Source organism: Puma concolor, chromosome D1 (assembly GCF_028749965.1).
Source record: "Puma concolor isolate L17-30 chromosome D1, mPumCon1.1.hap2, whole genome shotgun sequence".
Classification (NCBI taxonomy): Eukaryota; Metazoa; Chordata; class Mammalia; order Carnivora; family Felidae; genus Puma; species Puma concolor.
In genome coordinates this window covers 95,768,009-95,789,240 of record NC_141676.1, presented here as the reverse complement: position 1 = coordinate 95,789,240, position 21,232 = coordinate 95,768,009, and the positions used below count along the sequence as shown (strand labels likewise).

At 36.8% G+C, this 21,232-nt stretch overlaps 1 protein-coding gene across 1 annotated transcript; it reads left to right on the top strand.

Moving 5' to 3' along the window:
* The first annotated feature begins 11,156 nt into the window (after positions 1–11,156).
* LOC112865817 (olfactory receptor 10D3-like) lies at positions 11,157–12,220 on the top strand. Its single transcript, XM_025928867.2, is given in 2 exon segments — positions 11,157–12,089; positions 12,092–12,220. Coding segments are annotated over 2 exon segments (1,062 nt in total).
* Positions 12,221–21,232: the final 9,012 nt, after the last annotated feature.

Here is a 21,232-nt window from a genome sequence, read left to right as displayed (position 1 = left end):
ATAAACACTCAGAATTCTTTTCCAAATTCCTTGAAGTTGGTTTTATATATGACGGGCCACCATTCCAGAAAGCATTTTATTTTGCTCAAAATTTATTTTCAAAATAAATAACAATGACACTCTGGGTGTGAGAATTCTTCGCCCTGGGAATGTTTTGTTTTGTTCTTTTCTCTGATTTCTTCCTTAAATTCAAAGGTAGAAAATATGGGCTTTAGTCCCCAAAGGGACAATTCTCTGGTGAGGCTCGTAGTCTCCTTGATGAATTTTTTACTTTCTAGTCATTATGACCAGTATGAACAGGAGCTCTGGAGTTTGCTCCAGGGATGATCTGAGTACTACTCACACTAGATAAACATCTTACTAATTAAACTTTCTCCCTCCATGGCTTGGCAGGCTGTGCAGGTTTCTAGTCCAGAATGGATGATGCTACCTCACCTTGTCTGATTCAGAGATTTTCTCTCTTTTCAGGGACTCCTGCCTTTGTACCTTGTTAGAATATATTCACATTTTCTGTGAAAGTGGGTTTTTTTAAATCTTGAATTAATATAACTCAAGAGAGGGAAAATACACTTTTCTTCTAGAATTCATGTATGTCTTAGTTATCAGGAAAAGGGCTTTGTGAAACCAAGAAAACCTGATCTAACACAGCAGAAGCCCACAGCACTGTTGGTTTGGGGGAAAGAAAATTGTAGCCTTACTAGCCTTTCTCTGAGAGAAATGTTCACCTGTATGACTCTACAGGATGAATTTTGAGGAATTGAAGCTTCCCACATTAATATTTCTATCAATTAGCCTATCATATTACACAATTTTCTCACGTGGGCTATCCATTTAGAATGAGGTGTATATGTATAATCAAGGTGAAATCATAATGCTGTCTTGAATGGCTACTTCAAGAATTATTTGCAACTTAACTCCAGTTCATATATTTCAAAATGCTGCTATAAAATACATGATAACAATTTTGGTAATTTAAACTCCTACCCAATTTCTTTTATATACTCTTATGAAAGCTATTAACTTTCATTTTGTTCCCTTTGATTATATAGACATACACTCATGTCATCTTCATAACATAGGAATTTTCTTTTCCTTTCCAAAAGTAGACACCCATTAATTTTCTCTCCTATATTAGCACTTTGGCCCAAACCCCTATTGTTGCCCAGCTAGTGTTCAGGGATTACTTAGCGAAGTGTGTTAAGAATACTGCACAACTTCCTCTGTCCCTTTTTCCTTCAGGAGATAATGACATTTGCCAACTTTCATCCTCTTCAGGAACAAGAAAGGAGTGATTTAGCTTTTTAGCCTTTTATTTCACTAAAACCCAGTGGCGTTCTAGGTGATGAATGAGCCAGAACTTGAAACCATCAAGAATTCTGCGCTGGTGGTTGTTTGCACATGGGTAAAGGCAAGCCAAGGCCACCCATTCTTGGTCCCACATTCTTGGGACTTCTGGTAATATTTTAACAAAGACTAGAGAAGGGCGGAGCCCCATGCACTTGTGACAAACACAAGTTCATCATTGGGCCTGAACTTGTTCATCATTGGGCCTGTGCTACCAGTGGACCACTTCTCCAATGTCATTGTTCCTAAAAAATTGTTTTTGCTATTCAAGGTCTTTTGTATGCCTGTGTAAATTTTAGAATCATACCAAAAGGCCCACTGGCAGTGTCATTAGAATTGCATTGAATCTATACATCAATTTGGGGGAATTGGAATCTTAACAATATCTGACCACGAATACTGGGTATCTCTTTTTTCTCAATAACGTTGTATAATTTCCATGTTCAGGTTCTAGCACATCTTTTGTCAGATTTATCACTATTTTTTATTTTGACACTATTTAACATTTTTAAAAAATGTTTATTCATTTTTGAGAGACAGAGAGAGACAGAGCACGAGTGAGGAGAGAGGCAGAGGGAGAGGGAGACACAGAATCCAAAGCAGGCTCCAGGCTCTGAGCTGTCAGCACAGAGCCTGATGCGGGGCTCGAGTTCATGAACCGTGAGATCTTGACCTGAGTCAAAGTCGAAAGTCACCCAGGCGCCCCTTCTTGATGTTAATTTAAATGGTAATTATTCATTGTGAATAAATAGAAATAGAATTGATTTTTTATAATAGTTATATCCTACAACTTGGCTAAACTCATTCATTTGCTCTTATAGCTCTTTTAGATATTCCATCAGATTTTTTATATAGATAGATGATCATGTTGTCTACACATATAGATAGTTTACTTCTTCTTTATAATCTGGATGACTTTTATTTCTTTTTCTTACCTAATTCTCCTCTAGAAACTAATATAATGTTGAAGAGACATGGTGAGTGTGGACTTCCTTGTATTGGTCCTGATCTTAGGCAGAAGATGTTGCTTTTTAAAAATTAAGTATGATGGTAGGTGTAAGGTTTTTTGTAATTTTTTGTTTTTGTTTTTCTCTTTAATAAGTTGACCCTTCCATTCCTAATTTGCTGCAGTTTTTATCTGGGATGCATTTGGGGATTTGTCAAATGCATTTTCTGCATCTATTGTGATGATACTATAGTTTTCCTTTTTCAGTTTGTTAATATGGTGAAATATATTGCTTGAATTTTAATGTTAAACCAAACCTACATTCCTGGAATCAACCCCACCTGATCATGAGGTATAGTTATTTTTCATACATAAAGGACCTCATTTGGTAAAATTTTGTTAAGAAGTTTTGCATCTGTGTTTCTAAAGGATATTAATCAGTAGCTCTGTTCTTGCAATGTCTTTGACTAGTTTTTATATCAAAGTTAATGCTGGAATCATAGAATGTATAGGAAATCTTAGTTCTTCAATTTTCTGAAAGACAAATTGGTATTCAGCAAGAGTATCTCTTTTCATATCATGGTCCAGAACGTGCCTCCCAGCATAAGTGCTCACATTTATTTTTCCTCTGTCAGAGATTACAGTCTTGTGCTGCCTGTTGTCCAATAGATGAAAATATCCATTTATATATTTTTCGGTCAAGTTCTATATTTATGGTGGGAGAATAAACCCTCTTCCTGTTATCATATCACAGGCCAGAATGAAAAACCTCTAATTAAACTGTTTTTATTTTTAATTTACTTAAAATCGCATAAAATTTTAAAATTGTATTTAATTTCTAATTTACTCATTTGCTTGTGCTGTGAAATATAACTTATATAGATAAAAGTGCATAAGCATAAATGTACAGTTAAAGTTTATTGTCAAGCAAACATGTACGTTACCACCGTCCAAGTTAAGACGTTAAATGTTGCCAGCAATCTTGAAGCCTTCACAGACCTTTCCTTGAAGCCAGCCCTCTCCCACTCAACTATTATGACATCTATAGTAATTCTGATTTCTTATTAATTTTGAAGTTAACTAGACAATAACTTTGCTTTTTAAAATTTATATTTGTGGAACCATGTACTACTATTTAATGTCCATTTTCTATTATTTAAAATTGTGTTCCAGTGACATGTACATATAGATATACATCACTGTAAATTCATTCCTTATATTGATGTGTATTATTCCATTGTAAAGCATACTTTTGGTAGGCATTTGTGTGTTCGCATTTTAGCTATTGAAAAAATTCTGCCTTGAATACTCATACATTATTTTGATCCACATGTGTATGGATTTCTATAGAGAACTCTCTGTCTTATGAGGAAAATATCTCTCACCTTACATGAAAATGATAAACTATTTTCTAAAGTGGTTCTATAAATTTTTTTGGTTCTATAAATTTATACTCCCTTCGTGCAATGTGAAAGTTCCAGTAATTGATGATTTTGACATTTACTTTAAGCAAATTTCATTGCAATTTAAAATTTCATTTCCTTATTTCTTCAAGGGATGGAGCAGATTTTTTGCTGTTGTTTATTGGCTATTTGCATTTCTTCTTTGGTGAAAACTGGTCAAGTCATTTGCCTGCTTTAATATTGGATTGCTTACTTTTACAATATACTTACTAAAAATAAAGTGAAATAAAGTAAAATAAAATAATAAAATATGTATTCTAGGAGTTCTTTACATATTTTTGAATCTGAGTCCTTATTAGTAATATGTGCTGTAAATAACATCTCTGACTTTCACTTTTTCTTTTTGGTTTTCTTTGTTAGTCTTTTAATGTTATTTTCAATTTGAAAGCAACAAAAATTATCAATGTTTACTTTGTTGTTACTGGTTTCTATATCTGGGTCAGAAATACTTTCCCCAATTTAACTTGACAAGTTGCACTGTTGGCCTTACAAATTTGAATTTATGAAACCCTGGAATTGATTTTGTATACGGTATGTGGTAAGAGATTAAATTTATCTTTTCCTTATTGATCGAGTTGCATAATTTATTGAAAAAAAATTTCTGCATGATCTTCTCTATCACCTTTGACTTAACGTCAGTTATCCATATATCCAGGAAGTATGTTTTTGTGTTCTCTCTTTTATTCCATTTGTCTATTTGTCTAAACTTACATCAACACATTGTTTCAGTTGCTTTAAGGAAAAATCATAAATAGCTTGTAAACATGTTAAGCCTTAAGAGTTACTGGAAATGAATATTAAAAAATAGTTGGTTGTCAGTTGCTTACGAAATAATCTTTACAACTTTTGAAAACGTTATTATGTAATGCTGGTAAACCTGGCTCTCCTAAACACTACTGCCAACAAAGTACATAATTTGACAATAATCTTAAAAAACCGTAATATTCATAATTTTTATAGCATTTCTATTTAGGTAAGCTTATTTTGGTAAAAAGTTTATTTATTCATTTTGAGAGACAGAGCATGAGCGGGGAAGGGGCAGAGAGAGAGATGAGAGAGAGAGAATCCCAAGCAGGCTTCCTGTTGTCAGCCCAGAACCCGACATGAGCTCACGAACCCTGAGATTATGACCTGAGCTGAAGTCAAGACTCAGACATTGAACTGACTGAGCCACCCAGGTGCCCTAGGTAAGCTTAGTTTTAATAAGATCTCAAGTATAGATAACTGTATGAACTCAGAGTTTCATCACAGTGTACCTTGTATGTATACCTATCTACCTGCCTACCTGCTTTACTTGTTTTGGGAAGTACAAGGAAAACTGTTAATTTAAAAATAGAAATTAAAAGGTAGACTTGCAACACTGCATATGTGGTATGATTGGAAGCAGATAAAAATATACCATAACCAGGGTGCCTGGGTGGCTCAGGCAGTTAAGCGTCCAACTTCAGCTCAGGTCATGATCTCAGGGTTCACAGGCTTGAGTCCTGTGTCGGGCTCTGTGCTGGCAGCTCAGAGCCTGGAGCCTGCTTTGGATTCTGTGTCTCTTTCTCACTCTCTGACCTTCCCCCACTTGTGTACACACTCACTCTCTCTCTCTCAGAAATAATCAATGAATAAACTTAAGAAAACTATACCATAACCGCGTGGTTCAGTGATTGGAAAGAAAACACTAAACTGTTAACATTGCTAATGTTAAGGTAGAGGAAGTACGGTGTATTGTCTTGTTTTTTTGAATATTGACCAAGTGGCGTATAAGGTTGCAATGCTACTTTTACAATGAATATATGTTATTATGAAATAATGAGATTTGTGATGGGGAAGAGGCATGAGGAAGAGAGGAAGGCCTTAATTATTCCCTTTGCTCATTCATGCTCAGTACGTCTGAGTAGTGGGCCACTGGAGATACTGTCTCAAAAGGAACTCTCCCATTTGCAAATATAAATCCAGAATTTCAGGACCAGACTGCATAGCAGGGCTGAGCGTGGAATCTATGTGTCTTGGGTTCAAGGCATCTTACGCTAAAATAGAATTTTAGCTTTAGGAACACATCCTTCTTGCCTAGAGGCCAGAAAAACGTCTCTATCATGTTAGATGGGTTTTCCATCAGCTGGCATGTGTCTAAAACTTTACCTGCTTCTATTTAACATATGTTCTTCTTTTATGACTCTTTCCATTCTCTGTGTCTTATTTCTACTCTGTATTTGTCCTGGTCATTTCCCCTGCTCAACTGAAGAAGGAGAATCACGGAACTTAAGAAAATTCTTATATGTGGCTGAGTTCAATGACCCATTAGTAAGTCTGCACTGAAAGAAATGAAGGGGAGAAGGCAGAGAATGGTGTGTGGAGGGACGGTGGGATATTGAATCTTTGTGAATCTTTGTGAATTCTGCTTTACAGAGAGTATAAAAATCAGAAATTATCTCCACTTGCAACAGCTTATCAATATCAGCCCACTCTTTTATCGATAAGAGAACTTCCTTCAACAGGCATATTTTCATTCCTTCATTTAAGACGAAGGCTTAAAATGCAAATGTGGTGATAGTGCAACACAAAATTTATCAAAAGTTAATAATATAAAATTGTAGAATTTCAAGTTGGAAGAAAACATGTTGTCTGCCTTCTTTGCAGCATGAGAATAATTCCTCTGTTCATTTCCCTAAGAGATGAGCCTATAGATTCTGCTTAAAAATCTTCTGTGATGGGAATTCAGTACTTTTCCAAATGACTTTATGATTATGCAACATCTATCCTTAGAAATTTTTTTTTGGACTGATGTCACATTCTTTCTTGAGAATAGGTTTGGATGGAGAGGAGGCATTGAGTGCGGATTGCAGGGGAGGACTGAGAAGCATTTTGAAAGTGGATATAAGGTAATTTGTGAAATTTACACTTTTGCCTAGGGCAAAGCTTGGACCAGATATCTTTGTGAATTGGTTGCTGATCTAGAAACAGAAAGGTTCAGATTAAAGGGAGAATTTATGTACTTCCAGCCTATAGAGAGATCTTTTAATTTTGCCAGTATATTTACATAATACTCTGTTGTGGGTCTAATGAAAATAGCATTTTCCTGATCTGGGTGTCTCTCTCTTTTCTTTTTTAAAGAAAGACACTATTTAAAATTTTTTTTTTAATTTTTTTTTTTTTTTTTTTTTTTTTGAGAGAGACAGAGACAGAATGCGAGTGGGTTAGGGGCAGACAGAGAGGGAGACACAGAATCTGAAGCAGGCTCCAGGCTCCGAGCTGTCAGCGCAGAGCCCGACATGGGGCTCGAACTCACGAGCTATGAGATCATGACCCGAGCTCAAGTCGGATGCTCAACCGACTGAGCCACCTAGGCGCCCCTAGAAAGACTTTATTTTTTTAGAGGAAATTTAGGTTCACAGCACAGCTGCATAGAAAATACAGAGATTTTCCATCTACCACAGTCCCCTGCACATGTACAGCCTGCTCGATTATCAAACATTCCCCACCAGGTGGTACATTTGTGAAGTGATAAACCTTTATAGTGACACATCTTGATTACTCAAAGCCCCTAGTTTACGCTGGGGTCCACACTCAGTTCTGTACATTCCATGGGTTTTGAAAATATATAATGACATCTATCCACCATTATAGTATCACACAGAGTATTTTCACTGCCCTAAAAATCTGTGCTCTACCTGTTCATCCCTTCCCTGTCCTCAAACCCTGGTGACCACTGACTTTTTTTTTACTATCTCCAGAATGTCACATAATTGGAATTATACAGTATGTAGCCTTTTCAGATTGGATTCTTCCACTTAGAAGTATGCATTTAAGATTCCTCCATATCTTCTTTTGGAGCTTATTTTATTTATTTTGAGAGAGGGAGAGAGAGAGAGAGAGAGCTTGCATGCAAATGAGCAGGGGAAGGGAAGAGAGAGAAGGAGAGAGGATCTCCAGCAGGCTCTGCACTGTCAACATGGAGCCCGATGCGGGGATCCGTCTCATGAACTGTGAGACCATGCCCTGAGCCTAAATCAAGAGTGGGGTGCTTAACTCACTGAGCCAACCAGGCGCCCCAGATTCCTCCATATCTTTACATGGCTTGATAGCTCATTTCTTTTTAGTGCTGAATAATATTCCAATTCTGGATATAGCATTATTTATTTACTCATTCACCTACTGAAGGACATCTTAGCTGTTTCCAAGTTTTGGCAATTATGACTAAAGCTTCTAGAAACAACCACGTGCAGGGTTTTGTGTAGACATACATTTTCAACTCCTTTGAATAAATACCAATGAGAATGACTGCTGGATCATATGGTAAGAGTAAATTTAGGGTTTTTTTTTTTTTAATTTTTGAAGATCTTTTATTAATATTTGAGAGAGAAAGAGAGACAGAATGCAAGTGGGGGAGGAACAGAGAGAGAGAAGGAGACACAGAATCCAAAGCAGCCTCCAGGCTCCGAGCGGTCAGCACAGAGCCCAACATGGGACTCGCACCCACGAGCCATGAGATCATGACCTGAGCTGAAGTTGGACGCTCAACTGACTGAGCTACCCAGGATCCCTGAGTACATTTCGTTTTGTAAAAAACTGCCAAGCCGTCTTCTAAAGTGGCTGTACCAATTTACATGTCTACCAGAAATGAGGGAAAGTTCCTGTTGCTTCACATTCTTACCAGTATTGGGTGTTGCCACTATTTTGGATTCTGGCCAATTCTAATAGTTTTGTAGTAATATCTCATCATTGTTTTAATCTGCATTCCCCTGATGGCATATGATGCAAAACACCTTTTCATATGCTTATTTGACATCTGTACCTCTTCTTTGATGAGGCATCTATTAAGGTCTTTGGCCCAGTTAATAATTGGGTTGTTGGTTTTCTTATTTTTGATTTTTAACGGTCCTTTATACAATTCGGATGTTGACCCTTTATCAGATGTGTCTTTTGTAAAATATTTTCTCCCAGTCTGTGGCTACTTTTCTCATTATCTTGACAGTGCCCTTTTGCAAAACAGACTTTTAAAAAATGATAATGAAAGTTCAGCTTATCCTCGTTTTCTTTCATGGGTGGTACCTTTGGTTTTGTATCTAAAAGGTACACACCCAAGGTCATCCAGATTTTCTCCTATGTTATCTTCTAAGAATTTAATAGTTTTGCATTTCACATTCATGTCCGTGGTTCATTTTGAGTTAATTTTTGTCAAGGATATAAAGTCTGTGTCTAGATTTATTTGTTTGCATATGGATGCCCTCTTGTTCCAGATACATTCGTTTAAAAGACCACCTTTTCTCCATTGTATTGCCTTTGCTCCTTTTTCAAAGATCATTTGACTATATTTATGTTTTCTCTGCTTTTTGAAATCTCACAGATCCTTTTTTTTTTTTTAATTTTTTTTTAACGTTTTATTTACTTTTGAGACAGAGAGAGACAGAGCATGAGCAGGGGAGGGGCAGAGAGAGCAAGACACAGAATCCGAAGCAGGCTCCAGACTCCGTGCTGACGCAGGGCTCAAACTCACAAACCGCGAGATCATGACCTGAGCTGAAGTCAGACACTCAACGACTGAGCCACCCAGGCGCGCCTCTCACAGATCCTTTTTTAAGCCCACTTTATATATTCATCACATCTGCTTTTGTTATTACCATAGTATCACCTACACTATCACAGTCTTATATGGATGAAATTAGTTGTTAAACTACTATTGAACATTTACCACTAAGTGCCAAGCACTGAGCTAAACATTTCATGCTCGTTATCTCATTCAATCCTCACAAAGACCTTATAAGGCAGACAATATTATGATTCATTACTCTTTTGCAGGAGATGAGGCCCAGAGATGTTAAGTAAATTGCTTATGACCCCAGCATTAGCAAGTGGTAGAGATAGAGTGAGGGTTATAAACCAATTTTATATAACTCTAGATGAACTTTCACAGGGAGAATACTTTATTTTATTTATCTGTATATTTCTAGCATGTTGATAAAAAATGAATGTTTGTGAGATTAGATTGATTGCCATGGCCCAAGCTCAATGTTTAAATTGCACTCTGGGCTGCAAAAGAGTCTTTTTGTCTCTCTATTTTTGCTGGAATAAAAACCCATTCAAGCATTTGGAGCAGGACAAGCTTTCTACAGGGTCCTGGCTACAAAGATTGATTTCAAGAATGGTCTGAAGAGGTCCTGTTTCCTCTACTTCTCTAATCTTTCCAGAAATTCTACTTACTGAGATTTTTATCCATAACATAAGACTTGATCCTTGTGAAATGGAAATAATGTAGGAAACAGTAACAGATCAGCAATTTATAAACTGGTATAAACTTATCAGATTATCTTCTATGAACAAGTATTGATCACAGAGGGAAATCAGTTATATCCAATGACAGATATGGAAGCCTAACATAAAATGGGACACAAGTGAACAGGAGATACTGTCCTTTTGAAAATATAACTGAGGGTTTTTTTTTTTTAAAGTTTTATCTACTGACATTAATTAAGAAAGCTAAATGATATTAATGTCATTGAAATTTAGATTTGTGAGATCTGTAGTATAGAAATAAAGTCTAGCTGTAGAGAGATACATTTCTAGTGAGATGAAGTAGTTATTTCTATTATCTTCTGTTACCTAATGCCTTCTTCTAGATTCAGTCCAATTTTTGTATGTGTGTGGGTAAGTAATAAATATGAATTGTATACTTTTTCCTTGAATATAAACAGTGGAGAATGGAAAGAGTGTTGTGGAAAGTAATAATAGGCAAGTGTGTATCATTTCTATGTAGATTCACATTTTTATGTGCATATATTTGGCCTATTTACCACAATTATGCACTGTTTGGCCTATTTACCACCAACTAATTATGACATCCGGATATTAAAATAAGATTGTCATCTGATGACAAATTTTCCATGGAGAAGAGGATTCTGAAACATGCCAGTTTGTATGACAACAAATCATATTGGGGGAAACTATATAAAAATGGTAGTAAGAGCTGATTCCTGGGTGGCTCACTCCATTGAGTGTCTGACTCTTGATTTTGGCTCAGGTCATGATCTCATGGTTCATGGGTTTGAGCCCCATGTCAGACTCCAGGCTTACAGTGAAGAGCCTGCTTGGGATTCTCATTCTCTCTCTCTCTCTCTCTCTCTCTCTCAGTATAAATAAATAAATTTAGAAAGAGTTGATTCCTGCGAGAGGTTGCCAACTATAAAGATAAATTATTTTGCTACTTAATCTAATATATGAAAAAACTGAGGCCAAATGTGACATATGACTGAGCTCCAAGGCCAGATTTAGCGTGGGTCTCCTTTCCCTTTTTGACCTCCCTTTGCTTGTAGCCACCGCCTCAGAAAGAATTCTATTAGGAAGAGATTTTCACAGTGATTTGTGGTCTCACATCACGATTATCACTGTACTTTTCCAGGACTCCCCGAGGCACAAACATGCAGAACTACACCTCTGTGACGGAGTTCACCCTGTTGGGAATTCCAAATACTGAAGGGCTGGAGAATATGCTGTTTGTCCTCTTTCTGGCCTTCTACCTCTTCACCTTGCTGGGGAACCTGCTCATCTTCCTCACCATTCTGGTTTCCTCTAACCTGCACACCCCCATGTATTTCTTCCTGGGAAACCTGTCTGTGTTTGACATATTTTTCCCTTCAGTGAGTTCCCCCAAAATGATGCTCTGCCTAATGGGGCCAAGCCGGACCATCTCTTACCAGGGCTGTGCCTGCCAGCTCTTCTTCTACCACTTCCTGGGTGGCACTGAGTGCTTCCTGTACACGGTGATGGCCTATGACCGCTTCGTGGCTATTTGTCACCCTTTGCGATACACAGTCATCATGAGCCACAGGGTGCGTACCGGCTTGATGTTGGGCACTTGGCTGGGCGGCTGTCTACATGGAAGTATCCTCACGTTTCTGGTCTTTAAGTTACCCTTCTGTGGCCCCAACGAGGTGGATAATTTCTTCTGCGATATCCCAGGGCTGCTGCCGCTGGCCTGTGCAGACACCTCTCTAGCCCAGACCGTGAGTTTTACTAACGTGGATGTTGTGACTCTGACATGCTTTTTCCTTATCCTTACTTCCTACGGCCACATCGTCATTTCCATACTGAAAATCGGCACCTCTGCAGGCAGGCGCCGAGCTTTTTCAACCTGCAGTGCCCACCTGATATCAATCTTCTTGTTTTACGGTCCAGTGATGCTCATCTATCTCAGGCCCGCTTCCAGCCCCTGGCTAGATTCTGTTATTCAGGTGTTAAATAACATTGTCACTCCTTCTCTTAACCCTTTGATTTACACCTTGAGAAACAAGGATGTGAAATTGGCCTTGAGGCAAGTATTCACTCAAGTGGTCCACATTTCTGGGATAGAAAGAAGGTAGAGGGGAAATTCCTCTCTGAAATTCTTTGGGGAGTTGCTTCGGATCCACTACTCCGAGAACCAGACTGTTGCCAAATAGCGAGCTGGGCAAAGTTACTACCAGTCGTTTCTCAGGAGTCCTGACAGCCAACATGTAGGGGTCAGCTGAGCCTCTACTTCAGTCCCACATGGAAACTTTCCAGATTAACCCAGGCTTTTCTCTTTAAAAAAAAAAAAAAAAAAAAAAAAAAACTTAAAAAAAAAAGTTTATTTATTTATTTTGAGACAGAGAAATAAAGAGAATGGGGGAAGGACAGAGAAAGAGAATCCCAAGCAGGCTCTGCACTGTCAGTGCAAGCCCGACGTGGGGCTTGAACTCACAAACTGAAGGATCATGACCTGATCCAAAATTAAGGGTTACAGCTTAACCAACTGAGCCACCCAGGTGCCCCCTGCCTTTTCTTTTTTTAATTTGCCAAAACAATGTATCTTTTCCACCGGGAACAATCTGTCCTTGTTGGAACTCTGGTTTGACCAGTTACCATAAAGCTTCAAGGTTTTAGAGGCTATGGACTGTCTTCCATCCCTGCGTCCTCACCCCTTCCTCCCTTTCTTGCTTCCTCCTTTCCTTCTCTGCTCCCTTCCTTCCTTCCAAAATGTATGCCTCACTCTATTCTATTACAGTCTCTTTCTGGCCATTCAACAAAACTAGGTTTTATGGTCGACACATTATAAATTAAAACATAAGATTGCACAGTTTGCTAAATTTAAGTGTAAACTTAGTTTATAACATGGGCTTTTATCATATCTTCCCATTGGAAAATAATTCCATCTGGAGCTTTATTCCTTTGGCCCTCAGAGAAGGCTGGCATTGGACTTGACTCATTATATGTCAAGCGAGAAGCTGGTCATGAATCTATTCTTACAAGATAAGAGAATGGAGTCCTTTAAATTGGTAGAGGAGAGCAGTTTTGAGCCAGAATTCTCTATACACTGTATATATTTTCTGTTTCTTAAAAATATCTAAAAAAATAGAATATATCTGCAATTAATTAAAATTGAACCAGTAACAATATTTATTATTTATCTTTCAACATTTAAATTTCAACATTTAATCAAATGAATTTCAGGGCAATTATCAATTCTGTTCAGAGTCATCCACTCAAACACCTAAAACAATAGCTAACATTTAAAATCTTACTATGTGTATGATGGTGTTATAAGCACTTTCCATGTGTTGGCTAAGTTAATTCACAAAATCCTAATAGGTGGATACTGTGATATCCTTCTTTTATAGACAAAGAAACTATGGTCAGAGAAGTATTCACACAAGGGAATTTGGATCTAGAACTAGACTTTTACTGCCTTATAAGAAGAAGTGAAAAACCATAAATTTCTGTACATAGTTATCCTTATATCTTGTTTTTTATATACCACTTACTGTTCTAATATTTTGCACATTAACGTATAATATTTTGCACATATTAACTAATATAATATGAACAGCATCTCTATTTGGCAGATATAATTACTCTCCTAAATTATATATGAGAAAACTGAGGCACGAAGGTATTACATAACTGCAGAATAGTAAAATAGTGAGACATTGGCCATAATAAGGGAAGCACTCTGGGTGACGTAAGTAGAAATAAGAAATGATGGGAAGATAAAAACCTCAACTCTTTTCACTCTATAGTAATATCCATTCAGTCAGTCAGTCAGTCAGTCACTGATTGATTAACTTAAAACTGTATATCTGACTGGTGTCAGATGGGATCAGAACAGAGTATCCACTAAATTACCTATAAAAAGAGTAAAAGGAAAAACTGTTTGTGGGAACATCTACCTGCCTATGATATAAGTCAAGCATTTACGTACAACTAGTTGATTTAGTATAATGGTTGCTAATATCACTAATATCACTACTTTATCATTCAAGGGTCACCTTATTTACCTCATTTGAATGTTCTTGAATCTCCGGCACAACCTGTGCTATTGCGTTTGTTTGTATAATGGCACCACAGATCACTGTGAAATTTAGCAGTTTAAAACATTTATTGTCTCACACAGTTTCTGAGGGGCAAGAGTCCTGGAGTAGCTTAGGTGTCCAGTCTTGGCTTGGGATCTATCATGAGTTTGTAAGTCACAATGTTGGCCAGGGCAGCATTCACTTGAAGGCACGATTGGGGCTGGGGGATATGCTTCCAAGATGGCTCATTACATTGCTGTTGGCAGGAGGCCTCGGTCCTCAATCACTACCTGGGCTTCTGCTACATATAGTCCCTACATGTCTTCACAAAATGGCAACTGGCTTCTACCAAAGTGAGTGATCCAAGAGAGAGTCTAAACAGGAAGAGGCAAATGCCTTTTATGACCAAGTCTCCAAAGTCATGTACCATCATTCCTACTTTTATTTTCTTTCTGCTAGAAGTGAGTCACTACATTTAGCCCACACTCAGAGGGACAGTAATTAGGCTCCACCTTTTGAAGAGAATGTCAAAAAATTTATCATTGTATTTCTAACTACTCCATCGCAGGTATATGTCCACCTTATTTAATTCTTTTTTCCTGTTGTAATTCTTCATTTAGAATTACTTCATATGCTAAAGACATATCCTGCACTACATACTTCTTTGCATGGTCTTCTTGATTTAGAGCATCCGCTATAATCCTTTCTACCTTTATGAGAACTGTGTGTCTTTCGGGTTTTTGTTCATCCTCAGCCATTTCCATAATACTTTCTCCAAACACCCCATTCCACAGTGATCCCTTTCTTCTACCAGCAGATAGCTCTTATTGCTTAAATTATTCACTTGTCATTAAGAAATACAAATTATAAGTGTTCTTACATCATCATTTCAGACAGTTACATGATTTGTAGGTTACTATTTAACATTTTAACCAGTGAGTAACCTAGAATACAATTAAGTCAGAAGAACAGCTTTTAGGGTAACATCAAATATGTATTTGCAGTTTACTATTTATGTATTTATATAGTGCTATCCAAAGAGGATGGAGTAGTGAGGAAGATAGATACTGTCTCTGTCTTTATGGAGTACAAAACATATTGGAGAAGACAGACATGGAACAAATACCCAATACATGATTGGGACAAAGACTTTGAATGAAAATAGAACAGACTGTGAAAACTAGTTCTAGATGAAAGTATCAAGACCAAGGAAGAAAGAAAAATAGAAAAATCAGCAAAAATGGAAACCCATAGCACTTACCTGGAGACAAGACGCATCAAATATATTATAATATATTATCCAATTTCTGTTCCTGAACTTGGCTAACTTGAACACTATCACTCCTCCTAGCTGGCACTGTGAGATAAATTGAAATGGCACCCTTGAAATGAATGGAACAGCACTTTAAAAAATGGATTTTGATGAATATTGTTCAAAATACTTTAAAAATGCTTTACACACCATGGTGACCAGTAACTTGGTATTCCTATTTTTTAGGAAAAAGAAGGCTCTCCATTGACAAGGACCTTCACTATAATAAACACATTATTTTAAAATGTTTATTTATTTATTTATTTTGAGAGAAAAAGCATGAGTGGGGTGGGGGGGGAGGGAGGGAGAGAGAGAGACAGAGAGAGAGAGAGCATCCCAAGCAGGCTCTGTGCTGACAGCTCAGAGCCTGGAGCCTGCTTCGAATTCTGTGTTTCTGTCTCTCTCTGCCCCTTCCCTGCTCATGCTCTGTCTCTCTCTCTCTCTCTCTCTCTCTCTCTGTCAAAAATAAATTAAAAAAAAAGAACACATTAAAAAAACTTAAAAAAAAAAGAAGTTGCTGTGGCAAAAGAGGTTGCAGCCTGTTTCTCCTTTCAGATTTTGATTTTTTTTTTTTTTTGTCTTCCATTTAGGTCTTTCATCCACTTTAAATAATAAACTCATTCTACCTGGAACTTACTTGATTAAAAATTGGGAATTTAATTTCTGTTTAACTTTATGATACCTAGCCTGTTGTCTTGTTATTTAATATTTAATGCATTCCCAATATTAATCTGTCTGTGGACTTTTAGAATAAACTAGTCATTGATATTGTGTGTTTTAGTATTTGCTTAAAATTCACTCATTTGAACTTTATTCAGAGACTCACATCTATTTGAATTATGGATTTGGTGGCATGTTTTTAAAATCAATTTTTAGTTCCATCTGTTACCTTTATAAAATAAATCAGATAAACATACTGATTAAATTTTTGTGCTCTGGAAAAGAGAACACAGGAGGATTATCTGTTTCTTCAAATAGTCTATAATGTCTTCTAGCTGTAATGTGATTTTTATAAGCAATTCTTAAAAAATGCTTTTCTTTTTTTCATAACCATCAATTTATTCTGATTTTTGATTTTTCCCTTGAGTTGTTCTTTTGATGAATACTTTCCTACTGAAAATTTTTATTTTATTTAAGTCAGTGACTTTCACACTTTAGCTAGTTTAAATCACCTTGAGTCTGGGATTAGGGATTGCAATTTTAAAATACAGTTCCTCTGTTTCATCCTCTAGAGATTGTGATTCATAAAGTCTGAAGAGAGGACCAGAAATCCCTATTTTTAACAAGCACACTCCAGGGATTAATTTGGGATTAATTCATCAGAATAACTACCTCGACTTTTTTCTTTGTATCTGTTATTATATTCCCATGCTCAATCTACTGTTACTTATTTTGCACTTTCTCACTGTCTACATTAGATTTGCCAAAAGTTTGCCTTTTATTCAGTTACTTCCTGAAAGAAAAACTTTTAAATCCATTTATTAGCTATCTTGACATTTGGTTTTGAGGTGGAAGATGCTATGTTGTATCTTGGTTACTCATTGATTCCAATATCATTAATATCTGTCTTTTTTAAAAATTTGGGTCTTTTCTCTTGTTTTGTATAAAATTGTAAGTATATGTATGATGTTTCCACCCACATGGTTAACTATAAAGAGCTGTAGATTAGATTTTTTTTTTAAGTTTATTTGTTTTGAGAGAGAAGAGAGAGAGAGAGAGAGAGCACACACGTGAGCCAGGGAGGGGCAAAGAGAGGGAGAGAGAGAATCCTAAGCAGGCCCCACGTTCTCAGCACTGAGTCTGATGCAGGGCTCGTGAACTCATGAACTGTGAGATCATGACCTGAGCCAAAACCAAAAGTCAGACGCTTAACCAGCTGAGCCACCCAGATGCTCCAAGAGCTGTAGAATTTTTAAAACTTTGCTTTTTAAATTATTGTTTTATACCTTAGTTGTTAGGAAAAAAATGAGTGATACATTTTTTACATTTTGGACTTGATTAAAGATATTTTTATATTCTAACATGATTATGTTGGTCATTGTCCATATATACCAGCATCAAAAACAGGCTTGCGCTGTACTGAAATTTTAAAACCAATTTAAGCATTAGATTTTCTTAAACTTCACAATTTGTTTTTGTTTTAATATTTTCTGATACTGTACTCTTTAAGGGCTATAGCATACAAAGTTATGATAATATGTAACTTGAGGCATAGAAATTATTAATACTCAGATTGTAATTGAAGAGGGGAAAAGCCTTTAAATTTTACCATTGGATTTGTGAGTGGGAATTTTTCTTACTTTTACAAAAAATCTTAATCAAGTTTCTCTTCATCTAAACTTGGCACTCCCTTGACTCCTCTTACTAGAGACCATGTGTCTCTCACTTTTGTCACCTACAGCGCATTACAGAGTTTTCTCCTTATTTGTTCACATGCCCAAGGAACTGCCTCCTTTCTCCCTCTAACTGCAGTTCTCCGGCTATGTTGCATGGAGAAATTGCTATTTGCCAAGGGCTGTAGAAAGGAGAATTGATGGAGGAGAGCATATATGGGAAGATGGCATAGTCAGAGTCAGAAAGTGATGGATTTGGGACCAGACTCCAGGCTTACTCTTCCTCATTCTTTCTTATTCTTTAACCTGATTTTTTTTGTTTTTATTAGAGATCAGTTCATGGATAGATCATGATTTCCAATCTCTCTCTATTTTTCTCTTTTTGTTGTTCCAAATAATACCTATCTGTATTCCTACTATTGGGCAATTTCCCCAGATTCTGAGATTTTTTTTTCAAAATTATTTTATATTATTGATTTCTGGCATGATTTCAAGTTTTGAATATCCTTCTGCGGATTTTAATTAGGAGATAATGTATAAGATGTGGGTAGTGTGGCACCAGGTCAACTCATAACCTCCCCAAATGGAAACATGTTATTATAAAATGTACTTCATCTTATAAGCTTCTCAAGTGGAAACATGTTATTATAAAATGTACTTCATCTTCCTGGACTTATTCTATATATACACATATATATATTTAACATTTATTGATTTTTGAGACAGAGAGACACAGAGCACGAGTCGGGGAGGGGCAGGTAGAGAGGGAGACCCAGAATCTGAAGCTGTAAGTACAGAGCCTGGGGCTTGAACTTGTGAACTGTGAGATCATGACCTGAGCTGAAATCCGACACCCAACTGACTGAGCCACCCAGGCACACCTTCCATACTGGTTTTGGACTTATAGCTGTTACTGCCTGTCTTAACAATTTTGGACTTATTCCATATTGGTTTTGGTGGGGGAACTTGTGAATTTCTATGGCAGAGTATAGAAAGCTTCTTATTAATATTTAGAAAGTAGCCTTCCTGAGCACATTACTAGATTTTATATATGTATATATGCATATATGTATGTTCACTCGAATAAAATGAGAGAAACCCTCCTTAATCTGTTTCTTTAATAAAATAATATTTTTGCATTATTTGTGTTTCGATTGCATCTACTTACCAATGAATTAAACACAATAAATAAATTAAACTCGCTATAAATGGTTGATCCATTTTGATTGAAATGACATTGGAGGAGTCACATGTTGTAAGTTGAGTTAGCTACCCTCTCCCAATTTGTAAATTTCACTTATGAGATAAATTGGAATCTCAACCATTTCTCGCTCTTTAGCAACTCCATAAAAATGTCTTATTTGCTTCCTTTAAAAAATAATCATAAACAAAACCAGATACTGTATATAAAAGCAAATGTGTTTTCTTAAGGCAATGGTATTTGAAAACTCATAGTATTTAGTATACTAAGTAGTATACTACTTACTACTTAGTATATAGTATAATACATAGTATTAGCTTCTCTTAACTTCAGTCCTTCACAGATGGGCTATTTTCTCCTAGTTGTACCAAGCCTCCAGTACCACTAGTTTGCATCTGCATAAAGCCTTGGGTCCCTTCAATCCTACCATGACTCTCATCCGAGTTATTCCGAATCATCATACAGGCAAGCTCTCCCCTAGCTCCACCCATAAGTTCCGTACCTTGTTCATGTATTCAAACTGCGCTATGCTTCCTCCACAGTGATTCTCCATGCACTACTGACCTCTTCCTTAACTCTTCCTATTGTCTTTTGCAAAAACCTTCTTTAGAATGTTACTTACATTTCCTTACTAACTGAAAGAAGATTCTTTCTTTCAGGGGAATTTGTATTTTTTTCATCTTAAAATTCCACAGGAAACCAAAAACCAGCTGTGTTAGTTGACATGTTGGTAATTAAGTTAATTGTTAATTGCCTCTGACTGTTTAAGTAACCCAGAAATGCAGGTATGTATGTGCAGCTTACCCATTTTTAAATGTTGCAGCTAAAGTGATAGAAAAAAAAGCCCAATAAATTTATTATCAAAAACCTACCCACAAAGTCAGGTTTGAACTTCTTTAGTTCATTACTCCTGTTCTGCAAAACCTTTTCGGTCTTCTTAGGAATTTTTTTGATTTCTGATTTTTCATAAATACTTTATAAGAAATTAGTAAAGGCTAATTCAGAGACTGCTATCTGGATATTATTTAAAATCACAGAACTGTCTTGACAATCAATACAAAGAAGAATCACCTATCTGGGCGCCTGGGTGGATCAGTCAGTTGAGCATCCGACTTCAGCTCAGGTCATGATCTCGCAGTTGACAAGTTCGAGCCCCGCATTGGGCTCTGTGCTGACTGCTCAGAGCCTGGAGCCTGCTTCAGATTCTGTGTCTCCCTCTCTCTCTGCCTCTTCCCCGCTCATGCTCTGTCTCTATCTGTCTCAAAAATAAAGATAAACATTAAAAAAAAAAAAAGAAGTATCACCTATCAGAGATAGTTACATGTGATAAGTCTAGAGAAGAGGTAAAAAGGATGGAATAGTTACACAGTGTGCCAAGATGATATATATTCATGATTTTGCATAAGAAGAAAGGAGGAACTGATTATTATACTAACAAAAAGCTTGTAAAAATGTTATCAAATATTTCAGGGTATAAAATAATTCTAGTACCATTTCTTTCTACCGATTGTAGATTCCTACACAATACTCATTCCTCATGTTCTGCATTTCCACTTAATAAACTGATTTAAGTTCTATTCAGAGTAGATGATGCATCATGCAGAAAAATTAAATGAAGGCACTTGATTTTTTTGAATCCTGCCTTGGAGATTGACCTCTGAATCCAGGTGAAATGCCCTGATCGGTCGGCAGATGGCACCATTGGGACATCGATAAGCTAGGTTCATTTTGCACTGACAGGCAGCAATAAAGATCCTGGAACTGAACTGAGAGGATGAAGAATGGTTGAAATGATGATTAGTACCATGTGAGAAAGGCCTGGGAAGCAAAATGGTTTTCTGATAATACCACCATGTATTCTTTTTCTAGAGAAGCAGCTTCAAATCACTATCATTTTTACATGTTGGTGCCACTATGTGCATTGTTCTGTGTGCCACAGAAGTAATTTAGGTAAGAAGAGAGAAACCCTTAACGGGAATATGGCTGGCAAAGGTTACAAGACCCCACACTGCATTTACAGAATGCAAAAGAAATACTGTGATGCTAATGCACACACCTGCCTTAGCCCATAACTTCGTTATTCCCCCCATTAGCCACCAAAGAAGGAAGGGAATTGGACATTTCCTTTATCATAGAAAGAGGCTACATCTCCTTTATCAAGAAGCCCCAGGGACTAATTTTAGCCTAGAAATTGTGTGGTGGTAACACGTTACCAAGTTTTAGTTTCAGCAAAAGGAAACAATCCAGGGAATTTCTTAGCTACAGGATATTATCACCATTCTTTGATCAACGTATAGCAATAGATACTGTTGGGTATTGCAAAGTCCCTTCTGATAAAACG